General features: G+C 51.1%; 1 protein-coding gene across 2 annotated transcripts; it reads right to left on the reverse strand.

Annotated features, from left to right (window-relative positions):
- Nucleotides 1–4,725: 4,725 nt before the first annotated feature.
- On the reverse strand, nucleotides 4,726–27,483 carry SNX19 (sorting nexin 19). 2 transcript variants are annotated; one of them, XR_009279543.1, is made up of 12 exons: nucleotides 25,276–27,483; nucleotides 24,820–24,958; nucleotides 24,217–24,317; nucleotides 23,970–24,089; nucleotides 23,590–23,720; nucleotides 22,164–22,260; nucleotides 21,740–21,926; nucleotides 19,526–19,655; nucleotides 9,171–9,355; nucleotides 8,359–8,446; nucleotides 6,899–7,580; nucleotides 4,726–5,826 (listed from the first exon to the last, which is right to left on the reverse strand). XR_009279543.1 is itself a non-coding variant. In XM_058856984.1 (11 exons), the coding sequence occupies exons 1-11, from the start codon at nucleotides 26,797–26,799 to the stop codon at nucleotides 7,460–7,462; spliced, it is 2,823 nt and encodes a 940-aa protein (XP_058712967.1). In that variant the 5' UTR covers nucleotides 26,800–27,483; the 3' UTR covers nucleotides 4,726–7,459. The 2 variants fall into 2 exon arrangements, 1 of the variants encoding a protein (XP_058712967.1); XM_058856984.1 differs by having other exon boundaries at nucleotides 4,726–7,580.

The raw sequence follows: 27,483 nt of genomic DNA on the forward strand, positions 1-27,483 counted from the left end.
GGAGACTCTGCTCTCACAGATAAATCTTTGTTCTTTTCCAAGGCAGGTGAAACAGGATCCAGGTGTAAATGGATGCAGGTGAAGCAAACTTGGCCTTTATGTACTTGTCACAGGTACTGGTGACTTTCCCCACTCCAGCCCAGGTGGGGCAGCTCAGCACCCAGAGCATGGCAGTGTCGGGATGTTTGCACAGCTCTGGGACAGGTAAAACCTCATTTTACACCTGAAATGGCTCAGATCAAGCAGGCCAAGCCCATGCAGGAGCTCTGAGGCTCTGAGCCTGTGCCCTCCCTGCTCCAAAAGCGTGTTAGATACCTCTCCCTAATGCCTCCTCATGTATTGGACACAAAGCTGAAAGGGGGCCTGTTTGGGGTCACTTTACACCATTTCTCTGGGAAATGTATCTCAGAACCAGATTTTCACCTTGCTTGGTGCTTTGCCAACAACTCTGGGACACTTGTAGGACACTTAGCAGCAGCAGGGCTGATGACGAGACAGAAACCTCAAGGGAAGATGTTTCTGCCATTAGAACACACACTTTCAGGCAGGTTACCTTGACCCTCTGTGGTTTTATGATGTGTACAAGACAAGGACCAGCACATCAATCCACTCTGCATTCTCAGAGGTGAGTACACTCATTTCATGACAAGCAGTGAGAGATCTGCTGTCATGGACAGAGCCCCCAGCAGCAGAATTCACTTCATTCCCTGTAAGCTCACAAACAGCATCTACCTCTGTACTTGTGGCTGTCTGAATCTGTTATTCTCAGAACAAATGCAGATTGAAGTCTGGGTTTCAGGTAACTAAAAAAATCCCAGAATGGTTTGGACTGGAAGGGACATTAAAGCTCATCTTGTTCCACCCCTGCCATGGGCAGGGACTCCTTCCACTGTCCCAGGCTGCTCCAAGCCCTGTCCAGCCTGGCCTTGGGCACTGCCAGGGATCCAGGGGCAGCCACAGCTGCTCTGGGCACCCTGTGCCAGGGCCTCAGCACCCTCACAGGGGAGAATTTCTTCCCAATATTTGATCTAATTCTACCCTTCATCTTAAGGCCATTCCCCCTTATCCTGTCCTTGTGAAAAGCCCTTCTCCAGCCTTCGTGGAAGGTCCCTTAGGTACTGGAAGGTGAGTTTTGGGAATGAGTCCCAGGTTAATGGTCTGGCTCCTCACAAACTCAGACCCCAGCCCAGGATTTGGTTTCCAAACACACCCAAAGTTGCTTTGGTCCTCTCTCTTAATTCCCATCATCTTTTCTTTCTCTCTTTATTTACTTCTTAATTTCCTGCACCCCAAGCCCTGCTGAGCCCAGGCAGTGCCTACATGGGATTGCTCTCCACAGCCTTTCCCTGCTCAGGGAAAGGTCAGGGATGGAGGTTAGTGTGGCGAGAAGAAAGGCAGCAGCAGACAGACAGAGAGCTCTCATAAAGGTCTGGCTGTGAGCCTCTCTGAGAAAATGTCAGCTTGGGGAGGCTGTAACAGCTTTAATCTGCAGTACAAGGGGATTAAAAGACTCGTTCTCACAGGACAAAAGGGAAGGGAGGGAGCGGAAGGAGCAGGACAAGGGGAGAATGAAGCCTGCAAGGGGAGGAAAGGAGAAAGTTAAAGAGCTCAACTCCAAAGAGCATCGGGGCTTAAAGAGCTCCGGCTTGGAGTGTAATAAATGTGAAGTGGCCTGCACAGAAAAGGGGCTTTGGCCAATGGCTTGGCTTTGCTTTTTCACACTAAGCACACACACTTCAGGCTGCCTCAGGAGAGGCAACTTGTTATGTTTGGCTTTGTTGATTTTCAGGGGCAAAGGAGTAGGAGGGGGAAGCAGAAGGTTAATGAGGCTGTGCCAGATGCAGCACTCCAGAGGAGCAGTGGGCACTCTGTGTTTTAAACAGTGGTTTAGGGGCTTTGATCCTCACCCCTGCTGTCCCTCAAACCCTCCTCATCCTCGAGGGCCGGGGTAGAGTGGAGGGCCCTGGGAACAGGAAGGAAGTACGAGGAATTGCAGGACACTCTCCTCAAGTACTGCTTGAGCAACCTTTTCACCCGCTCAGCAAGGCTGGGAGAGGAAGAGTAGGGCTGAAAGGATAAGGGAAGAAGGGGACTTTAAATGCTTTTCAAAAGGAAATAAAGAAAAAACAACTTCATGCATCAGTTGCAGGAGATGTAAAGGCCAAGGAGCCACCAGCACAGACAAGGAGCTGTGCTCCAGCAGGGAAACCAGGCACTCCAGACCTGCTCAGGTCCTGCAGGAAATGGGGGCTCAGTGCTCAGCCTCAAACCACAGCAGGGCTGCTCTGCCTGATCAGCAAGCTTTGGACATGGCAAATATTCCTGAAGGCAGGAGAACTTTTCCCCTGTCAGAGTTTTATTTTAGTCTCTTAAAATCTTTGAAGAAATGACAGGAGAGGAAGGTAAGACACCACAGTGCTGAGTTTCTTCCATGCACACACTCACCAGCCTCAGGAACTGGCAGAGGAGAACAGCAGGTGTCCAGCAGGCACTGAATGAAATGAATGTAAAGTTGTCATCTCCCACATTACCCACCTTCCCAGCCTTACACACCAGGAGAGGTGTGCCAGGAGAACACCAGGCACAATCAAACAAATGTCTGAGGCAGCTTTTCCCTGTTTTAACAGCTCAGTGCTGGGGCCTGGCTGGTACTCTGTGCACAAATTCTACTGAGAGGGGAAAAAAACCAACTTTGTAACATAATAAGCAAGTTCCAGACAGGAATTAAGGAGTATAGCATATCCAGCGGAGACAGGGGCTGCAGTGGCATTAAGGTAGGAAGAATGTAATTACCTGACCTGGCCTATGGCCAGGACAATGGTATTCATTTATTTCAGCAAAGCCAGAAGTGCCAAAACCTGGATTTTCCATCTGAACCCAGAAGATGGCAAATCACAGCACCCTGATTTAATTCAGCCTAATTTTGGCTGGACAGAACGATCTTCCTGATAAAGGTGAAAAATTAACAGCCACGATGGGAGAGCTCACCCTCAGCTTCATCTGGGAATCCTGATGGCATCCCAGTGCCATTCCAGGATCCAGAGGTGATGCCTGAATCTTGCAGCACCCAGAACATCCTCCCACTGCCCCTGGTGCTCCTGCAGGCAGTGAAACCACGCTCAGGGACAAATTCAGCTCCAAGCACAGCCCTGAGTTCGATCTGCTATTAATTATCCTGTTCTGCAGAGATAAATGCTTAATCCTCTGGCTGTTGACACTGGAAATGGCCCAATCTACCCCAGGGTGGATATTATCCCAGGGAACTTGGCTTCAGCCGTGATCCCACATCATGTGCTGTACAAATGTTCACTGGCTTGCAGGGAATGCATTTCATAGGGTGCACAGGCTCCTTCCACAGCACAGCTAATCCAGAAAAATACATGACCCAACCATTCATTCTATCAGGTTTTTCTTCCTTCCTCTTATTTTTTTTTTTGCCTTTGACATAATATTACAAATTTCATGTGGAATTCCTCATTTTCAGACATTCCCTGTTTCCTTCCAGCTTATCAGCTTTCCTCCTCCAGCACTGAGAGCAAGGAAAGCTTCCTGAGCAGCGCTGCACAGGGGATGTGGAGATGGCTCTGCACAATCCCTGCTTCCAGGGGAGTCTTTCCCTGTTTGCCAGAAGAAAGGCAAATAATCCACATTGCTTCCCTGGTTTTAGACTCCCTGGAGAGCCTAAATCAAGGAGTTTGTGTCAGGGAGAAAGCAGCAAAGCTGATGGGGTGGGAAATTGCTCTGATTTCTGTTCAAGCTTTAAAGACTTTGGTTTTTCCCATGTCTGAGCAGCCCCAGTGTGTGGCAGGAGGGAAAACCTGTCCCACACCCACTGCCACTGTCCCAGCCAGGCATTTTGTGGCACCTGGGAGACAAATCCTCCCCTTCCCACTCACACCCAGCCTCTTCCCCACTTGTTCTTCTCTTCCTGAGGAAGAGACCAAAGGCAAATTTTAGACTCTGACAGAGAAGTAAGTTTGAAATAAAGTATTATTGCACACAAATACATGGGAGTGAAGGTTTGCTCCCCATTTAACAATGAAATGGGTTTTCCAGGCAGCACAATTCCACACAGACTCCAACAGCACCACAAATAGCTGAGACAAAGGGTTGAGTACAGGAAATAGGACAGGGAGTCAGTGCATGGCAGGACTTTTTTCCCCTAAAAACACAGTTAAACAGTTATTTAACTTAGAGTGACACCTTGGAGCTCTACACCACTGCACTCAGCCATACATAGGGGCAATCCCTGCTTCCAGGAAGCTTCCAGTCAGCTGTGGGAAACTGAGGCAGTGGGAAAGGAAACACAAAATCAGCAAGTGGTGGGCTGGAGGCAGATCACACAGAGCCAGAAGGACCTGGAGAGGGAGAGCTGAGCACCCACCTGAGGCAGGTACTGCTCTTTACCTAACGTGACACGAGGCTGAAACTCTTTATTGAGATCAAATCTGGCTGCTCTCACCACCTGCTCTTCAGAGAAGTGGCTGGAGCCTTCTGCAAATTCCTTCTACAAATTCCTGCAGAAAAAAAGGAGCTTGCTGGGAATATGACACACTGTGTGAGCTTAAGTTTTTTTTTGTCGACTTTATTTGTTTTACCAAAGCAGTTTTTCTAATCTTAGTCCAATGGAAATAAACTTTCAGCCCACCTGAATGCAGAAGTTTGTATCTGCCACCATTGTGTTCAATTTAATCCCAAAATCACATTGAGGCAAAGAACTCACAGTAAAAGGAAAAGCTGAGCTTTTTATTGGATTTGTTTTACTCCTTAACAACACGATGCAGAGAGGGGTTATTTGCTCCTGGGCACTTTCCCTCAGCTCTAAGGCTGCACTACCATCTCCCAAGGAGAGAATGGGAATTTGAAGCCCAGCCAGTGAGAGCATGAGAAAGGGCTCAAACCCCTCATATCTGAGACAAGAAAGGGGATTCTTGAGAGTAAAACAACCAATTTGCAATTCAAACTCCTTAGGTCTGTTCCCAAATCCTCTCTGCCTTGAGAGTGCTCAGAAGTCAACCTCCTTTCCCTCTCTGTGTCCCAGCTCTTTGTACCTCAACACAGAGTGGGATGTTGCTGCTGGACAACCCCAAATCATCGCTGCACCAGCCCAGCAAAGCACCAGCTCCCAAACTGGCAGTAATCACAAACTGTTTTTACCTGGAGGACTGAATATTCAGTCATTTGCATCATTTCAGAGATGGGGGTTAAAAGCAGGGAGAATTTGGGCTTCCTGGCAATGGAGAAGTGTCAGCTCATCCTTCCAGTGCCACATCCAGTGTGTACAGGGACTGTTTTAGACTTTTGCTCTAACCTGGAGCTGGCAATGGATAATTTGTTCTCCATGATCCTCTTCAGCCAAGCCTCTTATTTTTTATATTTATATATAAATTTTATATATATTATCCTTAATCAATGACAGACCACAGTCCTGGAGCTCCGAAGCCACACAATTAATTAGGAAGCAACAGCAAACAAGAGCACCAGGAACATGTGGGAAGTCACCAAGTGTAACAGGGCTCTGCTGCATCATCTCTGGCTGATGGGGCCTTGTCCCCCTCCCGGGGTGGGAAATGGAAACAGGAGGAAAAAGGAGGGAAACAGGAGCTTGGCAGTGACAGACAAGGTGAAGCAGCTGCTCCAAGCAGATATTTAAGGATATATCCGAGTCCTGCTTCCCAGACTGCTGCTTGGCCATTTGGGATTATCCCAAAGCAATCTCTACCTCAGCCACTCTTAAATTACTTAGCAAACACCTCTTTTCTTCTCCAAGCAGGTGGCCAATCCTCCATTCCATCTCCAACCACTCCAGCCATCTCCAAAGCCTCCCTGGAGAGAAATGGCTCCAAGAGTGATGCAGAATTGATTTTCTTCATGACATTGGATTCTGCCTGCCCTTGGGATGTCCTTACAGCTCCCTAAAAATCTGTTTGCTTGCAGCAAAATGATCCCTCCCTGTATTTTCACACAGCAGAAGCACAGAGTAGCTCACACTGTTGTGTATCCATTATTGAGCAGCTCCTTTGGGAAGAGCAGAACAGGAATGCTGGAGTTAAAATGCCTTCTGTCCAAACACACCATGGAGCATCCAGCTCCAAGGAACTGCAGGCATGCAGAACCAACTCTTCCATGGCTGTGAGAGATGAACCCATCTGGTCCTGCAGCACAGACACTACACGTGATCCTGCGTGGTGTCTCCTTTGATCTGCAGAGAACACCTCCAGCAGCCACAGCCAGCACTGCTCAGCCCCTATTTCTCCCAGAAAATACACCAAAGGTCACCAGACTGGTCTGTTGGTGCACTCTGAGTCCTCCTGCACTCACAGGAACCTGATTGCTGAGCAACATTAAATGCTCACAAAACCACTCAAGTCCTGGACAACTTGGCAGCTCCAAATCCACGTTCCATGACCTGAGCAGCTTCCCAGAGCCCTGCTCGGAGCTGCTGCAGCAGCAGCACTGCAAAGCAAAGCCCAGTGAACAGCAGGGCTCAGGCAGTGCTCACAGGCCCTTTGCTGGGCTCTAACCCACTGCCTGTCCATGACACACACCCAGGATTCCCCCTGGGCTCAGGGTACTCATTCCTCTTCCACAGCTTCCTGAGCTGGAGTAAATCATCCAGAGCTGATTTACTTGCTGTGCCCCACATGGGTCAGCTCCTTTTGTCCTGTGCCTTCCAGGTGATTATCCTAGGGACTAAAAGGTGACTCAGACAGCACAGTATAAGCGAATCCTGAAGTTCAGCCAAGCTACCACTCCTCCCTAGCCAGAGGAGAGTCTGTTTCCCAGGATCACAGCCTGCCTGCACCCTACTGTTCAGTGGAGAACTAGAGCAGTGGAAGGGAGAAGCAGCTGATCTGTGTCCCCAGGGCAGGGCAGCACCTTTGAGCCCTGCTCTCACCTCCGGGTATTTGGAGAGTTGGATGCTGAAGTTCAGGCCACATCTCCACACTCCATCCTTTCCTCATCTTCCTTCTGGTGCCGTGGGTGGTGCAGAGCAGGCACAGGGCAGGCTGCTCACACAGCAGGGACAGCACTGCACCTCCCTTCACCTGCAGAAACATTCATCAGCAACATCCCATCACACCAACTCTCTCAGTGCCAGGTGGACCCCACAGCACAAAAGCAAATCTCCTGCCTTCTCTGCCTGTAGATGTGAGAGATGTTCAGAAGGGTGGGACAAGGCCCTTGGGGTTTGTGGATCCTTCTCCAACTGGTTAGGCTGGTTCATTCCAGGCTCTCCATCAGGTCAGCAATGGAACAGATGCTGCACAACATCTTTGACCCCTCACTCTGGGTTTGATCCACCACCCAGCTGGAACAGAGAAGTCTGGAAGCAGCTTCATTTAGCACTGGCTGGAGAAATTCCTTACAAGAAGCTTCCAGGCATGTTCAATAAAGGCTGAAAATCCAATCCCTCCATGCCTGTGGCACTTCTCCACTGCTGGGGCACCAGCCCTGGTTAAAGTGCTGGGACACCTTTGTCCAGGCCACTGCAGGCACACGGTGTGGCAGCTGCAGCCTCAGGCTCCTTCAGAACCAAGAACTCCAGCAGAATGTCCAGGAGGCAGAACACCAGGTGCCTGGAATGGAGAAAAGACAAATCTCAGGCTGGTCAGGCTGTGGGAAGCAAAGCCCAGCACTAGGAAGGAGTGTTCCAGGGGAGAGAGAACAATACTGGGTCCCCAGGAGAAATGTTTGCAGAGGTGGTTCAGCCTTTTCTCACCTCCCCCAAACCAGTGAGTGTTGAAGCTGTTGAGCAGCACAGAAAACACAAATGCATCTTCTGGAGCAAAACATGTGTTTAACAGGATCACAGGATCATTGAAGACAGAAAAGAATGAGATCATTGAGTCCAACCTGTGCCCAATCCCCACCTTGTCAACCAGAGCAGAGCACTGAGTGCCACATCCTGTTGTTCCCTGGACACCTCAGAAGATGGGGACTCCAACACCATCCCAGCCAGCCCTTTTCAATGTTTAATAACCTTTTCAGTGAGGAAATACCTCCTGATGTCCAGTCTGACCCTCATGTTCTGCTGTCCATCACCAAACCCTCGTCTTCCAGACTCACAGCACTGGGAATAGACAGAAACACCCCCTACACAGACCTCCAGCTCCTCCAGAACCAAACTAAACCAGGATTTGTCTTACTTCCCTGACATCCACTAACTAAGCAGGCCAAACAACATAACTAACGTGACTGGCTCAATAATCTGCAGCCACACTGAGGTCCTGGACATGCAGATGCTCCCTGATATTGCAAGTCTGGAATTTTAAGCTGAGTTTGATGCCAAGCAGCACTGGGAAACCCTGGGCACAGCTCTCAGACCCCACCAGGGTAAAGAACACAATCACATACCTGTTTATCACAGGCTGGCTCAGAGACTCCAGCACCAGGTTCCAGCTCATCCGACACTTACTGGTCCCAAGGATTTCTTGGATCACATCTGTAAGTGTTGGAAACAAAGCTTTAGGAATTGCATATTTCCACAGGTCAGTCTTCTCCTGGTGGGTGCTGAATCAAAGCTCACGATGGTGCTCTGAGGCTGGGACAGGAGGGAGTGCCAGGAAAGCATTCCTGGCTAGAAGGGCACATACCAACAGTGCTTTTTCATTCTCAAAGGACAGTGAGGGCCCTTTACACTACATCAAGGAGTTAAAAGTTCAGACTGCACTCAATGGATTAGGCAGCAGCTGCTTTAATGCCAAAGGTCCCCGTGTCAAACTTCAAGAGAGGGAAATCCAGTGCAGCTGGGCTTGGGATTTCAGGCCAGTGGAAAAGGCAGAGGCTTTGCATGGTGACTTTCCTCACCATGGCACCCTCTGGCAGCAGGTGGGAGCAGAGCTGTCCTGAGCCCTGCCCTGGAGCAGAACTGTGAGCACTGAATCACGGCCTGGCTACACACAGGAGTCTCCCAGACATGCATCCCTTCCCTCCGAGCTGGGCTGCTTCCCAAATCCTTACACAAACTATCCAGAACTGGAAAACTCCGAGTTCTGCTTGCAGGAAACCATCAAACCTCAAGGGTCATGAAGGTTCCCCAGTGCCTTGGCACGAGCAGCCTCCATCTCTGCATTTAACCACATTTCCACAGATCCCAGTGCACTGGAGTGTTCCCCAGCCACTTTCCCATCCCAAGGGCAGCTGACAAATCTCCAGAACACACTTACTGGGCAGGATCCCCATCAGGCTCTGCAGGGCCTGCTCTGCTGTTGCCTTCTTCTGCTCCTCTGTCCTGGGGGGTTTAGGCACTGCTGGTAAAACTCCTCCAGGCCAGATGGACTCCTGCAGCAACTGGAGGTACTGGACCCAGCGCTGGGTGCAGGTCAGGGTGACCATCTGCACTTCCAGCCACCTGCAGGAACAGGGAGAGAGAGAAAGGTCAGGAAAAGTCTGGCTTGGAACCAAGTTGGGATATTTCCACCCATCAAGAGCCCTGGAGGGGTGAATCAGCTTCCTTGGATTTGTTAACATGGAGTTTTCATGTCTGTACACCCAAGATTTTCACAAGTATTTATTAGCTGAGTTTTCCATGCACCAACAATGGGATATGTTTTTGGTGTTACAGACAAATGGGAAAAGCAAAGGCCATGAAAAGCCTCATCACCCTGCTAATCACAGGAACCCAAGTGAATCATTGGTCACTAAAGGAAGCCCAGCTCAGGGATACATCTGGCCTGAAGCTCCTAAGTTGTCTCCAAGCACAGTCTGAGATAGAGCTGGAGGAACTGGTGTTTAACTACAAACAACCCTCAAGAAGGACTGGAAGGACATGAGCCCTGTTCTGGCAGCCTCTGCTCCTCTCATCAGTCCCTCTGCTACCAACACAGTCAAGGATGTCTTTCCTGGAGACTAAAACACACTGCAAGGATGACAAACCATGAACATCCTGCTGCCCTGCTGCCCAGTCCAGCTCCACCCACTGATGATAAGCAGTGAAATAACAGAATCCCCAAATGGTTTGATTTTGGGACCTGAAAGCTCATCTCATTCCACCCTGGACAGGGACACCTTCTACTAGACCAAGTTGCTCCAAGCCCCATCCAATCTGGCCGTGGACACTTCCAAGGATGGGGCAGCCACAGCTTCTCCAGGTACCCTGTACCAAGGTCTCCCCACCCTCACAGCCAAGAATTTTTTTGCTCCCATCCAAAATCCAACTGAAGTGCTGATGGTCCCTCCTGCTGGGGCAGGACTGTGCCCTTTCTACAGTAACCACCTGCAAATCCCCAAATCCCTGCTCCACAGAAGGGCTTGGAGGTGTTTGCAGCTGCACTGGGATGTTGTGTCCCCACCACTCAAGGGCTGGCCAGGCAGTTCCTGAACCAACCACACGGATGGACCATCCTGCCCAGATGTGAAATCTCTTCCCATGTCACAGCACGAGCCACAGCCATCAGTCAGGACTTGCACTGCCTGAAATCCTTCCCCTCAGAGCCAGGAGAGGCCATGGATGAATCCCACAGGATGGTTCCCTGATTTAGCAGCGCTCGGGGTGCAGCACTGTCGGCCTCACTGGCGCGAGGCTCCGGAGCGAAGCTGGGAGTGTCGGCACGGCACTGGGGCAGGGAAAAGACTTGTGATTTGGCCAGTTCCTCAAGATTCCCAGAGGACAGGAGTCAGCCAGCAGGGCCAGGAGACCCATTCCTCTTGGCAGCTGGTGTTCGTGCTTGCAATTCCGTCACCACTACGCCCCGGCAGCTCCGAGTACATCCAAGAGCCCTGCCAAGGCAAACTTTATTTAACCTGCGCTCTGCCAGACTGTCTGCATTCTTCCTGGGCCAGGCACTCGGGCCAAGGGTGTCCTTCCCCACAGCTGGGGAGTGGGGAACAGCAACACCCAAAGGTAAGCAGGGCAAAGGAAGCAGGTTGGCATCATGTGAGATGGGACTGCCTGGCTTTAGGCAGCAGGAAATGAGGTGCAAACAGCAGTTCTTGAGGGATGCACACCTAGGAAATGGCAGCTGGAAAGCAAAGGACATTTAAAATCCTGAAAAGGAGTCTCAGTGCAGTGGTAAGGGCTGGAATGTCTCAGAGCAAGGGACACAGGTGATGTTCCTGGTGCTCCCAGGACTGGCACTGGAAATGGGGAAGTGCATCCCTCATGCTCAGCATCGCCACGGACACGGAGCACAGACGCTGCTATGAGGTAATGCCAGAGGTGCAAACCTTCCATCTGTCTTAGAGGACAAAATGTCACATCCCAGCCCTGCCTGGGAAAAGCCACATTGGAAATAAAATGGAAAGGGTTTTAATCTCCAGCCATCAGCAGATTTTAACACTCTGGATCGTGGTAAACCCTCCAGCTATTCCCAACCAAATTAAAGCGTTAAAGTGTGACTTCTCTAGGGGCAAGAGTTTTCATTAACACGGTTTTTCATTAACATGGTTTTTCATTAACATGTTTTCTTACACAACCTGCTCTCCTAGCTGAGAGAACATCTGACAAGGAACAGAACTTCAGAGACTTGGGGACAGAGCTGCAGAGTCACCCCTGCACCAAGGGGGATCACACTGAGCATTTACTCCAAACCCATCACAGTAACAGCCACTTTCCAGCCTTTAAAAGGCTGCAGAAAGCAAAGAACAAGATTTTTTTGTAGGGACGTTCCTAAAATAGCAATAAAATCAAGTTAATAGTGGACAAGAGAGAAAGCTGAACCTACAGAGGACAACACACATTTCCAGACAGTTCAAGAGCAAGGTGAGAACTGACAAATGCTGGAAGGCCCCACACAAACAACCCCATTTCCAGCTCGTGTACATCCCTGAAAACACCGGAATGAGGCAACAAAGCCCCCGAGTAACACCTCAGTGTGATCACACTGCACAGACTGTGAGCAGGCAAGTGCTTACAGGTCTGGATTGCCACAGTTGTGAAACACCATTGATGGATTTTCCTCCTCAGGCTGGCAGCTTTGGGAAGCACAGGGCAGGATCTGGGAATGGCTCCATGGGTCTTGCACAGCTCCTGAGAAGAAGCCAACTTGCCCCAGTACACGGTGCTCAAACAGCTGGGGAAGGAGTATCCAAACCCACAAAGTTTACAAGGAAAAGTCAAGGAACTAAACAGGAAATGGGACAAGAAAAGGAGAAACCAAAGGCAGGTGCAAATGGAACACAGACTGAAGCTCAGAGTTCCCTTCTGCCAGTCTGTCCGTGTGTGGAGCCATTCCAAAGGCACTGGGAAGAGGAGAACTGTCAAGACTGGTCCATGTGGCTCTAAATCCACTCTGGGAGAACAGCTGAGGCTTCAAAAGAAAATCTCAGAACGCAGTGACCTGTCATGAAGAGTTTTCCTCCCTCCTCTCAACCACAGTCAACGATCAACACCCATTTTGGGGAATCACATTCCATTCCAACACACACAGAGGCCACACCAGCAGCATTTAAACCATGAGGAGCAAAGTAATTCACAGTACCACAGAATATCCTGAATTGGAAGGGACCCACAAGCAAAGTCAAGTCCAGCTGCTGGCCCTGCACAGGACATCCCAAGAATGCCCCCTCAACTCCCACAGTTGCAACTCAGAGAGAGCCACACCAACTTTATTGAAAATTCCTACCTGAGTAAAGCCCAGAAAATGGCAAATTGACCTTTCCATCATGCAGACTTGTAGCACCATGATTGAGATTAACACCTCAGGAACTCCAAATATCTGCTGGTTCAAAGCTGACCTTCACCAGCAGGTCACAGATGATTTTTTGTGCTATTAAAGGCCTAAGCCTTTGAGATTCATGTGCCACACTGAAAGCACACACACGCTGCTCCCAGGTAGAAATAAATCCGCCAAGAAACATAAATAGACCTCTCTTATTTTTTTATTTATATTTTTGGATGGCTGATGAGTTACTATTTTCATTCTGGTATTTCATGAAGAAATAGCTTTAATAAGAAAGAGAAAAATAAACCCATCACAGAACCATCTCCTTACACTTAGGCTGAGACCAGAAATAGATAAAGTGACCTCCTGGGCTCAGAATGCTCTGATAGTGCCCAATGCAAAGAGCCAGACTGCAAAGGCTACTGAGGCCTGGAAGATAATCTGGAGGGGCATAACTTGCCCATGCTGTAAGGGACCTCTGTTTGAAATAGCTGCTGGTGGAGGAATGAAATGGCTGCTAAAAAAGAGCAAAATTAATGCCACGGTTTAAGCTGCAACTCCAAGGTCAGCTGATGGGGTCCATTATGATAAAAAGGTCCTGGGAATGAAAAAACAATGCCTGGGGGGTGAAAACCTTGGCCTTCCTTGGGCTCCTGGGAACAACAAGGGCTGCTAGGAGGGAGGGAAGGCAGCCTGGGGGTCAGGAACTCTCAATGGGCTTGGTTTTACCTGGCTGGATCCACTGACTTCATTGGACTATGCAGAGAGCTCAGCTCAGCAAGCAAAGCCTGGACAGGTTGGATTTGCCAAGTCTGGACATTAAAGATGTGCTAAGAGATGTAACACTCTCCAGACTTACAACTGCCAGAAGTGGGTAAAGCTCTGCTCTCCATCAAGGTGAGGATAAGGACTGAGATCACTTCAGCTAAGGACCAGTCAAGTTAAATATGCTGACTGTAATTGAAATCTGAAGCAACAGCAATTGTGATTTCCTCAAACCCAGGGGTTTTAAGGATTTAAATAAACACACTGAAGGCCAGGCTAGAAGACAACAGAGAGGAGAAAACCTCTCTGCTTTAGCTGTATAAATACAAACAGCTCTAAAATATACATGAACTAGCATGTCCAGCTCAACACTGACTGCTGCCCACCCCAAACACAGCCCCCCTTTCCCTAAGGAATACAGTGTGGATATCCAGAAGCTCAAAAAAGGCCTGTGGGACCAACGTAGTGAAAAGGATTGAAGAAAAAAAGCAACATCTGCAAAGAGGCATTCAAGCATGACTCTGAAATTAAGAAAATCTGGTGCTTAAATCACCAGACCATCCCTGCCTTACCAGTTCTTGTTCCCCAAATTCCTCCTCAGATAATTACAACATAAGGATAACAAGATTATCCTTAACTCAAGGGTTCAAGTGGAGCAACATTTCAGTGCTTTGACTGCAAAACCCTTCTGAGGAAACCTTGTGAAAATGAAGCAACAGCTGCAGTGGGCACAGCAAGAATTGAAAAACACAAATGGAGAGTTTTTGTCTTGAGGCTCAGCTTTCAGCACCTGTTACCTGAGCCTAAATCCACCCTCTCCACACTGCAGAAACACATGCAGCACACTCAGCTCAGCACCTTCAAATCAACCTCACACTTGTTCCTGTGCTGAGGAAGGAAACAGGAAAGAAGAGGAAAAAAACCCTCCATAAATCAAAGAACACGAAGCATCCTGAGGCCTTTTAAACTTCTGCACAAAGTAAATTCTCCTTGAAATGTTCCTGCCCTGTGAACCTTTAGAGCTGCAAATAACCTGTCCTGGACCTGGCTGGGAACATCCTGGGCAGAGGGATTTTCCAACCTGCTTGACCCAGGCAGAAGCTCTGGGAGATGTGCAGGACATCTTACTGTGGGGCAGAGAGGAAAAAAATACATCAAATACATCATTCTCTTCTGTAGGCAATCATTCATCCCTGCAGGGAGGAAACCACCCCTTGGTGCTGGGATTTCTGTGCCATTTTATGTGTTGCTCCCTCAAAACACACCTGCTGCAAGAAGCAATCATGGAAACTCCCAGGACTCCAATGTCTTCACCCTGCAGTGAATTAACCAAATTGCTCTGGATTTTGCTTTTCCCAACCTAGATCTTCCTGTGATGCCTTGAGGCTCAGGAAATGGGGGGGAAAGGTACGTGATTAAAATAATCGTCCCCAAACCTCCTTGATTTTTCACAAAGCATCCTGGCTTTTGATAACATCTTTGAGTATTTATTGAGCCAATTAAGCTCTCAGTGGTGCCCCAGGGAGAGGCCAGGCTGCCTCAGCCAGGCCCTGCTTGGAACAATTGCTTCATTAGCCCACTTCAGAACCAAAATACATAAATCCACTATTAACCCCTCTAAAACCAGGGAAAACTAAAACCAACAGGGAGACATTACTTCCCCTCAATCCTTTTCTTCTTTGTTCTATTTGAAATAGGAAGTTGTTGAGCTTTTTTAAATCCAGGAAGAAAGTTGGCATGGTTAACAGTTGAAACAGAATCAGAGTTAAAATAATGTTGCAATTATTATCAAAGCATGGAGTGCTGGCTTCATTCTAGTGGCTGTTTTTGGAAGAATGCTGCTTCTAGAAGAGGGAAAAAAATTTTGTTTGGGACAGAGATTCAAAGCCAGATCCAAAATTTCCAGGTGCTTGGAGACAACTGAATCGAGGCCCATTTCCAAGCTGATTTTATTTACTTTACACATACACACGAAGACACACAGAGTCCTGAAATCGCTTTTACTGACATACCACAGGCTGCAGTTCCTGCTGCTCCTCACGGCTACAACACAAACAGGCAAATCCAGAAATGAGGAGTAAGATGCCATGAGGTTGGTTCCCCTAATTCCCAACTCCCCCACTGCTTTGAGGCTTGTTTTTAGGGACAGGGACTTTGCTGCCACATACCTGGGCCTGCCAGCACAGCCCCTCCGTGTGCAGCTGCAAAGCTCCTCATCAAACATGCCCAAATCCACTCCCCAAGCAACAAACCAGGGGAATGAGTGGATTTAGATGCCCCAGCTGCATTGATATTGCATTTCTGCCTGGTTGTTTCTGCCAGCAAAACTCAGAGGGGCTGCCTGAGGCTGGAGTGGTACCTGGAGCCAGGAAGCCAAAGGAAGGTGGGAACACCCTCAGCTGTCAGACATGGCCCCTCCATGGCCCCAGGGCTGGCAGAACTCCCTGCCCACAGGCACTGTGCTCCCAGCACTGCCAGCCCAGGGCTGCTTGGCTGCTCCAGCTTCACTCAGGGACACTGAAGAGGGTCAGGCACCACTCTTTGCTGGTGGCACTTTCCAGTCAAGAGGATCAAGGTGGCTGCCAAGGCTCTTTGCTGGCACAGAGATCAAAGAAAACCAAAGAGAAAATCAGAAAAAAGCACCGAGCCAGCAGCTCTCTGAAGCTCCAGACCTTCTTGACTAACAAGTGCCTGTGACACTCAGCCTGACAGCAACACACCAGAAGAGCCCAGCACCAAGGTAACAGCATGAACTTGTAAGAACCAGTTCTCAAAAGCATGATGGACACCTGCAGTCAGTCTCAAAGCATCCCTGGTTCTCCACCTACAGCTCACACCTGGAATATCACCTCCTCAAATCTTCCAGTTTTGCCAAGGGATGAGGAGACATGGACAAAGCCTGGAGGAACACGGGAATGACCCAAAGCAAACAGGAAGCCAAGCAGTGCTGAGCTCGTGGGTAAGGCAGGGATGATTTGCATTTATTTTAACTCATGCCCAGTGGAACAGGACACCAGCAAAGCTGCCTGAGTAGTTCCACATGCTCCTTTCAGGGACAGGCACTTCCTAGGCTGGCACAGACTCTGTGTCCCAGCCCTGCTCAGGTTCCAGGGCACAGACAGCTGGGCTGTGATTAGACACCTTCCCCCCACTCAGTGCTTGCTGGCCATGGCTTTCTGCAGTGCTGCATTTGAAAGAGCCAGGAGAAGCTTACAGAACAGGATCTGCCCTTGAATACTCCCAGGTCCATCCTTGAGATGCTGGCACTCTGCTGGGGCTCCCCTCTGGAAGGGGAAGCAGAGGTGGTGGCTGTCCCCTGGCCCCAGCACTGTCCACAGCTCTGCAGGGCACTGGCAGACCCCAGACCTGCAGCCACTGGGGACAACTGAGGGCAGGGTGTGGGGTCACAGCACGGCGTGCTTTGCATGTTTGCCGTGTATTTTTAACACTTCTTTGACTCACAAGGCTCTAAAAAGCACCCAGATTCTCCAAATGCTTCTTAGCTCTACCACTGAACACCGGAGCCCAGAATAGCCCCATGTACCCCCCTCTGCCAACAGGTTCCTGCTGCAGCCTCCCAGGGGAGGAGGAGATGATCCCTCCCAGCCCGCGGGAGGGAAGCGGAGCCGGACAGAGGCGGGAGCGGGGTTTGTTTACAGGCACGGCCCCGGCACGCAGAGAGGCTGCTGGAAGCAATCCCCGGCCCCAGGGTCATTCCCACTCCCCTCCATCCGCCTCTCCCTTCAGCTCCAAAAAAGGATCACTCCCTGTTACATAATGGGATGAGTGCAGTGTGGATCCGGGCTCGCACACGCGGCCGCCCTTTACTCAACAATCCCTTTTTCGGTCATGGAGCCTTCCTCTCCCACTGCCACGGAACTGACGGGGGAGATGGATGGTGCCTGGCTCCAATATCCCAGCTGAGGAGAAGGGGGGAAGGAGGAGTGTGGTGGGATGCTCCTTGCAGAGAACAGGGAATGGAGCAGGTCGGGAGGCCCCACAATCAGTAACAGTGTGGTCACAGCACAGCACGACCAGCCCAAGGGAGAAAGTCCTCCAAGAAGAGGGGAACTGACTCTTGGGAGAAGCTGGATCTCATTCTTGGTGTGAGTTTTGTAATTTTGTGGTCATTTCTATCACTCTGCACCGAGTGTCTCATGCCAGAGCAGAACCATCATCCTGCAGCTCAAGAAGGCAGCAGGAGCAGCACCTGCTCTCCAAATACAACCCAGCAGCAGCCCCTACAGAACACTGCCAGGACACCTCCTCTTCATCCTCCACCACCCAACCCAGCCACTGACAGGAACAGGGAAGGATCTAATCTCTTGAAGGGACAATGCCCATTCATACTTTGTGACCAGCAATGGTTGAAGACACTGCACAAATCCATCTGCTGTCCCATGTTTGTCTGCCTGTTCTGAGGCAGGAGCAACAATTCCTTGAACAGCAGATGCTCCCAGAAGAGTTTCTGGTACTTTCCCCACGTGTAGAGGGTCCCCAGACACAGTGCCAGCCAGAATGGCAGTGCCAGGTCTGGCCAAGCAGTGATCAAGTTGTAAATAATTAAATAGATGAGCAATGTCACCAAATCCACACTGTGTCCCTGCACAGGCAGCTCTGAGCTAGAGACCTTCTGGTCTGCTCAGGACAGTGGTGACCACCTGGGCCACGAGTGAGTACAAGTCCCAGGGACAGGGTGAATGGAAAACAGCAGGAAGGCTCCCCATTCCCAGTTCTCCACTGTGGAGGTAACTACAGGCAGCAGAAATGGGAGGAAAATGTTCCCTGCAGCAATCCAGGTGCAATGCCATCCTCCTGGCAATAGGTCAGCTCTTTCCCCTGTCCCCTGGGATTCCTGACTGTCACAGAACAAGAGCAGAGCCAGCCTCAACGTGTGGATTTCAGCACAGACAGGGTTTGTTCAAGAGGTTGTAGCTGCACCCTGAACTGATGGGGACACCAAGAAGTCCCAGGACTTCCCCATATCACCCCCAGGCAAAGCTCTGCCTGCAGGACATGTGGGCTCACTCTGACCTGTTCAAGTGGAGCAGCTACAAATACATTCCTCACTCTAATCCACCAGCACAACTCAGAGAGCTCCTCCACCTTCCAGAGCCAGGATGTGCTGTGTATATCCCAGCTTCTCTAGTGGAAAATGCCAATGCCACGTGTGGGTGCTGCAGGCTCCCAGGGTGACCAGGACACAGCTTATTAGGAGGTGATGATGTGCCTATTGAAGCTCTCATAGCTCCGTGCTTACACACACGGATTGGGTTGCAGCTTGCTCCCAAGAGAGCAGAGCCCATTCTGGAGAAGAGGGAGCAACCCCCACCTCCTGCCACACAGACCAGGACTGAAGGACAGCAGTCCCTGACCTCAAAGCACTTTGGCAATCTCTGCTGAGGGCAGCTTAAGTTACCAGCTCGGTTATAATGAGCTGCCCTGCACATTCTGACGCTGGCTTTGGATGCCTGTGGGAGAAGAAAGGGCACAGGAGTGGGAAAAGCACTGCTTTGCTCTCCCAAGCCCTTCAGGGAAGGCTTTCCTTGTACTCTAAAAAACCACATCCTCAGCTAGTGATAGTCACCAACCTACACCAAAAAACAGGAATTCTCTGTTTGTGTGTCTTGGCCTTGAGCCTTACCACCCAGAGGCACTGGCCCCAGGAAAGCTTGGCAAGTGCACCCCAGCTGGAAAGGCAGCCTGTCCCTGCTCCATGTCCCTGCCCCAGGCACAGGCTGAGCAGAGGGGTGAAGCAGTGAGAGCAGAGACCACACTCTGAGCTGTCACTGTCAAGTCTCTGCTCCCTGGGCCTGTTTATTCTACTTCTGCAGAAGGATCAAGCTGAAGCCCTGGGCAGCAAGAGATCAGGAGGCCAATCCTCCCTGGAGAGACACAGTGCCGGGCACTGCTGCCTTTGCATGAGCCACAACTCCCACTTCCAGGGCTGGATCTTCCCTTTCCCTGATGTCTGCACCACAGCTCACAGAGAAAACAGCTCCTAGTGCAGAACTCCAAGTTGTTTACTCCACACTCATGGAGCACCTGCTTTACAGCACCTTGCTGGCTGATGCACACACAGCATTTATCTGCACGAGCTCCACTTCCAACTGCGAGTCCAAAGGGAGCAGCCAGGGTGGTCACTTTGGCCTTACCTTTGAACAAGGGTCCCAAAGAGCAGGTTGAAGACCTTCTGGATGTTCTCTGTGCACAGCCAGCTCCAGTGATCCACCAGCACCAGACGAAGCACGTCCAGGGCCAGGTCAGCCAAAGCTGTCTCAGAGTCTGCCAGGAGGAAGAGGAGGGGCAGAAGAAGAAGCCACCTCAGGGCAAATCTGGTGAAAAGCATCATCCCAAACTCATTATTTTCTCCCCAGCCTGGCCCTTTGTGCACACACAGATGACCTGCTGCAGCCCAGGCAGCCTGGGACCCTGCCCTCCCCACTCTGATTTCCCAGTCTCCCACCAAGGGCTGCACCAAAGGCTCAGCTCCTTCTCCATTGACCTTCTCCATTGGGATTATAAAATCCCAGTCCGTGCACAGGGATGGCCATGTGCCCAAAACAGGTGACAAAGCAGGTGGTGACTGTAGCCTGGAAGAGGTGCACTGCTGAGGACTGGTTATCCTGGTCTTCCCCATTCCTTTCCCTTCTTCCAACAGTTTTCCAGGCTCTGTTGGTGGCTGTGGGCTGCCATCGTGTGGCAGATCCCAGTCTTGGCAGGAAGGGGGATGCACCACATCTGGATAACCCAGATTTACCAGTTAAAGCACAAACCCACACACCCAAATATCTCTGCTGTCACAGACCTGGGACACCAAACCTCCCTCTGATCCTCAGGAGGATGTCAGAGTCTTCAGCAAAAACAGTTTCTACTTGCTAAGGAATTACTTTCATGCTGTTTGGCCCTGAGGTGTTGTGCTGGACAAGCTCCTTGATGTGCCACAAAGCTGCCCCAAACAGCCCCTCCCAGGCCACCAGCCTGACCAGAGGCTGCTGCCTCAGCTCTGTTGTCCAGGTGAGATCCTGTGCAACACCTTTCCCTAATTTGGCTCTCCTCATGCCTCATCTTCCTTCCTCTCTGTCTACTGAGGTAATTTACACTCACAATTTTCTACTGGAAAGGGAAGAGGGATTCTGACCCCACACCTCTCCTTTCCTCCTCATCCTAAAAGCTGGACTAATTAATTCCAGGATTTCACTTGGAAAAGACAGGGCACTTGGCACCTCTTGCTCTGGGCCATGCCTAAGTTATTCAAATGCAAAAGTCATTTGCTTTGCCAGCTGAGACTTGACTTTCCAGTGCAGTCTGGAGCAGGCTGTTCAGCTTCCCCATAACCTCACACAGGGAGCATCATCAGCAATCTGTTTATTCCCACAGCATCCAAATCCTCTTCCTCAAAGAGCTGCTGGCCAACCACTTCCCAGAAGTCACTCCATGAGCAGATAGGGACATGGGTTTGCCTTTTTATCCAGACATTTGTTCCCCTCACCCTGCCAGCCCAGCCTGAAGCATCCCAGACCTGCAAGCATTTGAGATCATGGACATTCCATTTCCCTCAGAGTTCAGCTCACTTGGCCTGCTCTGTGCAGAACCCTGGCCTCCAACTCCACTCCTGTTTCCCCAAAACCACGGCATGTGTCCCAAGATTACAGGCAAAGCTGGTAGCACAGGCTGGGTTTCAGAACACCAGGCCTATCCTGTCACAAACACGTGCTTTCAGTCAGAGCTTGCCAAACTTGAACCACTGGAGAGAAAGTTTTGGGAAGTTCCAGCTGATACAGCTTAGCTATTCCAAGAAACAGATTAGAGAACATATTTTTGCATGTGTTCAGGATAATCTGGTAAGTGTTCTGGGGCAGCCCTGTGCTTCAGAGGAGGGTTCTAGAATCTGAAATGGAACATCATTCCTTGAACTGAGATTACATTTGTGCTACTCCCATCAAATCTATCTAAACTTAATCTTAAAAGGTCCCTTCATAGTGTAGGGACATATCAAGGCTAACTGGAAACTACCAGGAAACTGTAATTTGGCCAATTTTTAGTTTCTAAGAGCTTGATTTTAGGACATTGCCAGTTTAAGAAGCATGTCCTTAGGAAAATTCCTTGTGCAGTGACTGTGCTGAGCACAGCAAGGTGAAGATCTGCAGTGACACAACTGAGCCAAAACCCAATTTGCTCACACCAGCAACAACACCCAGAGCAATCACCAAACAGCACTGGAAAACCTCATTAGCCTTCCCTTCAATCAAGATGCAACAGGCAGGAAAGCAGGCCCTAAAGACTTTTCAAGCTGAACCTGCAGATGTTGAAGCTGCTGTAGCACCAAGGGAGAGAAATCCAAGCACTAACAGAGGGGCTGAGCTCACCAGAGTCAGTGTCCACATGTGCTCCCTGCTCTGCTGTGCTCAGCCCATCCATTTCTTCCTGCACAGAGATTTCCTTGGCTTCTCTGCCTCCCTCGCCTTCAGGAGCTTTGCTGGGGGCTGCTTCCAGCAGCTTCTCCTGCTTCTGGATGAAGGATTCCATAGCAGCCAGTGACAGGCTGCCAGAGACCTACAAAAGCATGTTAGTGTCACAGAGCCTGGGGTCTGCAATGCCCACACAACCTCCCACCTCCTGCCTTGCACCCAGGTGCAGCCAACAGCACAACCAGGGCTGCTTATTGTCCTTCTGCAAAGAGCTGGCATGTGGCAACAAGGCTGCAGCAGCCACAAGCCTGGTGGATGTTGATTATTCCCAAACAGAGCAGTGATTGGGATTGTGAAAGGATCACAAAGGATCTGAACTTACAGCGCTGCCCTCCCTGACGGAGTACACGATCCTGTCCTGAGCTTCACTCACACTCAGCACTGGAGTGATTTTACTGGATGAGAATCTCAGCCTGGACCTGAAAAGCAGAGCCATGGCACAGTCAGTTTTCTCTGCAGGCTGAGTCATGACTCTTCCAGCCTCAGCCAAGCTCCACAACCTGTTACTGCTGTCCACATCCAAGCTAAGAAATCTGATTAGACCTGAAGTGGTTCAAAAAAAGCACCTGCCTCCAGGATAACTAAGAGATGGCAGTGAAACCACACAACAAAAGCATTAAAACACTTTTCCCCATGTATACCTGAGCTGAGCCAAGGTTTTCCAGCATTCCACAGGGAGGGGTTACACAGAGGCTGACAGGGAGATGTAGGCAGATGTCAGCAAGGTGTGAGCAGTGCAGCACACACAGGGAAGTGTTCAGAAAAGCCTCTGAGATGAAACACACTCAGCAGGATTGTGAAATCCAATTATAAACACTCACAAGAAGGAGGATATGAGAGGACACTGGGATTTTGGGACAAATTGTAAAATAGCCTGTTTATCATTAAGGAATGTCCTTTTCAGCCAAGATGGTTCCAAACTTGTCTTTTTTGAGTTTGTCTTTTTGTCCAAAGCAGCTTTTTCCAGCAAAACATCACTTTTTGGAAAGAAAAAGCCATACTTGTGCAGAAATCTTCCCTTCCTTGGTGAGGGAAGAATCACTGATAAGACAGTCACAATGATACTGGGCACTGGCAGCAGCACCAACATTTGGTGAGGAACATATATGAAATTAGCTTAAATATTGTAATTATAATAAATATAAATATATTGTATTATATATGTGTTATAAAAATATAAATAAACACAACTATAATAAATATTATTTAATTAATTAGATAATTAATTTAATTAAATAGCTAATTAAATTAGCTAATTAATTAGATAATTAAATATAATTAAATTAATTAGCTAATTAAATTAAATTATTTAATTTAATATTTAATAATTTAAATGTTTTCTGGGCAAGGCCACTGTGTGGAACACATGGGAGAGGCAGAAGGGAACTTTTCAGGTAGATAATTTACAGCTCTATTCTGCAATCACTCCTTGCATACATAAGCAATGCATATTTTAAGGTTAAAAAGCAATTCCTCAGTAGCATTAGTGTCTCTGCTGGCAAATGGCAGCACCTCAGAGCTCCCTTAGGAAGAAATCCACCTTCTGTGGAAACCTGAGCATTCCTGGGAAACCTTTTAGAGAAACTGGAGCTCAAATAGCTGAGTTCAGCAGGGGAAGGAGAAAGTAATTCAGCTAGAGCATGACAGAATTTACTACCCAACACATAAGGCATCAAGTCAGTTCTTCCCCACCATGGGCTGAGTTTATGCATGAATTCCTTGTTCTGCAAAGCTGAGGGAACCCTTACTTGGTCGCTTTCTTCCCGTCTGTCTGGGATTTCCCATCCACTTCTGACTCACTCAGATCCTCCGTGGGGCTCTGGGGCTCTGACCTGGGGAACGCTGTCTTCAAGGTGTCCACGATGGCATTGACAACAATCTGCAAAGCCAGCACTGCCTTGAATTACTGGACTGATCCTTGTTACTTAAATACTTTAGGAGTTTTGAGACTTCCACTGGATTTTCTATTAAATAGGTTCTTTACATGAGCTCTGACCTTCTGTAGCTTTATGGGTTTCTGGGCAGCTACAAAGAAAGGGTTTTGGCTCCTAGGAGACACTGAAGCCTAGGAAACATCTCTGGGGGAAGCTGGAAAGGGCTCAGGTAAGCAGCTCCCCACTTTTCCCACCTTGTCTATCCTGGAGACAACAAAGGGCTTCTTGACGAAGGCGATTCTTGCGTCGGTGTTGAGGGCCAGGAATTCCTGCACCTCCTCACTGTTTGCAATCTCAGGGACTGCACACAATTGCTGCAAGGACAGATGGAGACTGAGATCATTTCAGAGTCGAGCTCCCAACCTGATCTTGTAATGTGGAATAGACAAGGTGTGCTCCACTGCCTGCACAAAGCTGTCCAGGGGCACACAGACATCTCACCTTCAGGAAAGATTCCAGCAGGCTTTTCCTGGCTTCCACTTTATCACTGTCCATGTTTCCAAATGGCAGATCAGGGAATAGTTTCTTTGGGCCTTTGATGTCTACAAAGGAAACAAACCCACTGGCAAGGTTGAGAAAACAACAAAATTACAGTAACCTTAATTGAAAAGATTTTAGGTTTTAAAATCTCAAAATTTTCAAGATTAAAAATTTAAATTTTAAAATCTTAAAATCTAAATACAGATTTTAGTCTTTATTAAAACCTTAATGCTCTAATGATTAAGGCTATCCCCACACACTGCCTGGCAACAGCCCAAGGTAACACACAGACACCAGTGTTTCTATCCACAGTTATGGAGCAAAACTACAAAGCCAACTGTTGTGGAATGGGAAGAGGAATGTTTTGAAACCCTGGAATTTGCTTCCAGAAGAAATAAATCATTCCTCCAGCCAGCTCTGCACAGAGCAATGGAGGATGTGGGCAGGAGACACAGCCCAGCATCCAGAGCTGCACTAGCAGGGCAGGAAACCCTCGGAGCAGAGGAACAGGGAATGAGACAAGAGGGAGAAGGATTTTCTTGGACAGCTGCTGCAGGCACTGACTTTTCAGGAACTTGCGGAGCTCCGGCTTCTCCTCCAGCCTGGTCTGGAGGTTGAGGAACTCGCGGTAGCGGCGGTTCACGGTGTGGTAAGCCACCTGCTGCAGGCTGCCCGCGGCCTCGCTCTCCAGGGCTGTCTCATACTGAGGAGGAAGGCAAAGGCATCATCCTGACACGTCCTAAAACAATCCCGCTCCCTGCTGGGCCCTCAATCCCCAGTCCCCGCCAAGCAGTTCCTCAGCCAACCCTTCCCTCAAGATGAAGGAACCAATCACGATGGAACAAAAGCAGGGAAAGATTCAACCAGCCCCACAGGACCCTACAGGAATCCCTATGCCAAACAGCCACGGTGCCCGGTATTTCCCCTCTACCAGACAAAATTTATTGTGGAGACACACACAGAGCAAATCCTCAGCTCCACACAGCAGCCCAGGAGGCAGCAGGGATGTGGGATCCTTACCTTGACGGTGTACAGGGTGTAGGGGTGGAAGCCGGTCCCGCTGTGCTCCCTGGCCGTGATGGTCCCGGTTATCCGCAGGTTCTGGATGACGACTGGCCCATCAGGGCTGCTCAGGGGCTCGAAGCTGAAGGTGCTCATGGAAGCTGTTGGGGAGGATGAGAGCAGGGGCAGGCTCTGCCCAGGCTCTGGGGGAAACTGTGCTGGGCCCTCTGCTGCCCCCAGATCTCTCCCCAGGCTGGAGGGTCTTTGTGAGGAGAACCTCCTGGGGACAGCTGGGCTTTCCTCCTCCTTCTCAAGCGCTGGCTCGATCTGGATGTCAGGGCAGGAGCTCAAAGCAGACGTGGGAAGCAGGCCAACATCCGAGCTGGGGCCAGGGCCCTGGTCCAGGTCCCCTGTGCCATCTTCCGAGGCAAGTGGTCCCTCTGGTACAGAGGGGTCCTGGGGGGGCTCATCAAGGAGCTCTCCAGCGGGGGAGGGAGCCAGCAGCTCCATGTCCTGCCCCACGTCAGGTGCAGGGGATTCCAGCTCCAAACCCTCACAGGGGAAGAGCGATCCCAGGGCTTGGGGGCGCAGGAAGGGTTCCTCTGCATGGCATGACCTGCTCACCTCCTCTCCCTCCTCTCCAGCAGCCCCTGCCTCTCTCCTGAGCGCCTCCGCAACCCTCGGGGACGGGGGAAACCCGGCAGGAGCTGCGTCCGTCTGCGCCGGGAAAGGCAAGGAGTCGGGCACTGGGGGTGCAGGGTGGGGCTTCCCACCCCGAGGCTTCTTGGAAAACGCCCCAATGAGCAGCAGGTTGATCCAGTCGGGATCAGACATCTTCCTGATGGCCGGCAGCAGCACATTGCAGGCCACCAGCTCCACCACAACAAAACGTCCCGTTCGTGTCTCCAGGTGCGGCCAGGGCACCAGCGCCCGCAGCAGCGTGTCCACAGCGGCCCGGGCACAGCCCACCTCGGCTGCGGGGCTCAGCAGAGCGGGGTGCGGCCCTGCCAGCCGGCTGTACTCCCTCCACAGCGTCCGGCCCCCCTTGGGGTCGGCCCTCAGGGCATCCCGTGCCCGCAGGAAGCTCTGCAGGTGCTGCCCGCAGAGCAGGAGCAGGCGGCGGGCCAGGGCTCGCCGGTCCACCCTCCTCATCCGCCGCCTCAGCTCCGCCGCCAGCCCCAGCATGGCCCGCTCCACCTCGGCCTCGAAGGCCGGCTCTCTGCTCACCGTGCGGTACCAGGAGGCCACGAAATCCCGCACCACCTTACGGACGGTGCTGGCGATCTCCTTCTCCAGCCGGCCCTCGTCCGCAGGGCTGCAGGCGGGGGCGCGCAGGGAGCTCACGAAGCGCTCCAGCCGCAGCCGGCGGCCGCGGGGACCCAGGGCCGGGGGGCCCAGCCAGGCTCCGAGCACGGCCAGCGCCCCGCACAGCAGCCCCAGCGCCCGCAGGTCCAGCAGCAGCTGCAGGGCCAGCAGCCAGCCCAGCGCGACCAGCAGGGCCAGCAGCGGCCGGCGGGACCCCGCGGGGCCCTGGGCCGGCATGGCGGGGCGGGCACGGGGAGCTGTCACAGCCGGGATGGCTGGGCAGGGGCCGGCACCAGGCTCCAGGGCCCGGCAGGGTCCCCCACACTGAGCTGCTTGAGCGGGGATCGGGGGCTCCACCACCCCGAAACCTCAGCGGGCACTGGGGCTCACAGAACCCAGCACATCCGGACCCCTCAGCGGGCCCTGGGTGGGTCAGAACCCCCGGACCGGGACCCTCACCGGACAGCGGGGCTCACACAGCCCGGCAGCCCGGGACTTCTGACTGGGTTCCGGGGCACAGCCTCCCGGTTCCCCCACCGGGGCTCGTTAAAGACCCCCACACCGGGCTCCTCATGAGGCTCCGGGCCCTCGCCGAGCGCTGGGGCTTGGCACAGCTCAGCCCCTCACCGGGCACAGGCACGGATCCCACCAAGCCCAGTCCCTCGGCGGGCACTGGGGCTCACAGAGCCCCGCAAACCGGGACCTTGATCGGCCGACCACAGGGACTCGACGGAACGGACCCTTCGCCGGGTACTTCAAGCCCTCACCGCCCTGACCCGCTCACCAAACGCCGACACGCAGCCTGCAGGTGCCGGGACCCCCGGGACCCCCGGGCCCGACTCAGCGGGGCCCCGAACCCGCCACGCCGGGACCCACTCACCGCCCGGGCCTCCCCAGCACCGCTCACCGCTTCCGCTTCCG

This window comes from Poecile atricapillus, chromosome 25 (assembly GCF_030490865.1).
Source record: "Poecile atricapillus isolate bPoeAtr1 chromosome 25, bPoeAtr1.hap1, whole genome shotgun sequence".
NCBI classification, from domain to species: domain Eukaryota; kingdom Metazoa; phylum Chordata; class Aves; order Passeriformes; family Paridae; genus Poecile; species Poecile atricapillus.

Excerpts from the sequence above, each read along its gene's own strand:
- SNX19 (XM_058856984.1), bottom strand. The coding sequence starts at position 26,799 with ATGCCGGCCCAGGGCCCCGCGGGGTCCCGCCGGCCGCTGCTGGCCCTG. Across the intron at positions 24,959-25,275 it reads ACACCCTGTACACCGTCAAG|TATGAGACAGCCCTGGAGAG; the intron begins GTAAGGATCCCA and ends CTTCCTCCTCAG. Across the intron at positions 7,581-8,358 it reads AGCCAGCCTGTGATAAACAG|GCACCTGGTGTTCTGCCTCC; the intron begins GTATGTGATTGT and ends TCTCCATTCCAG.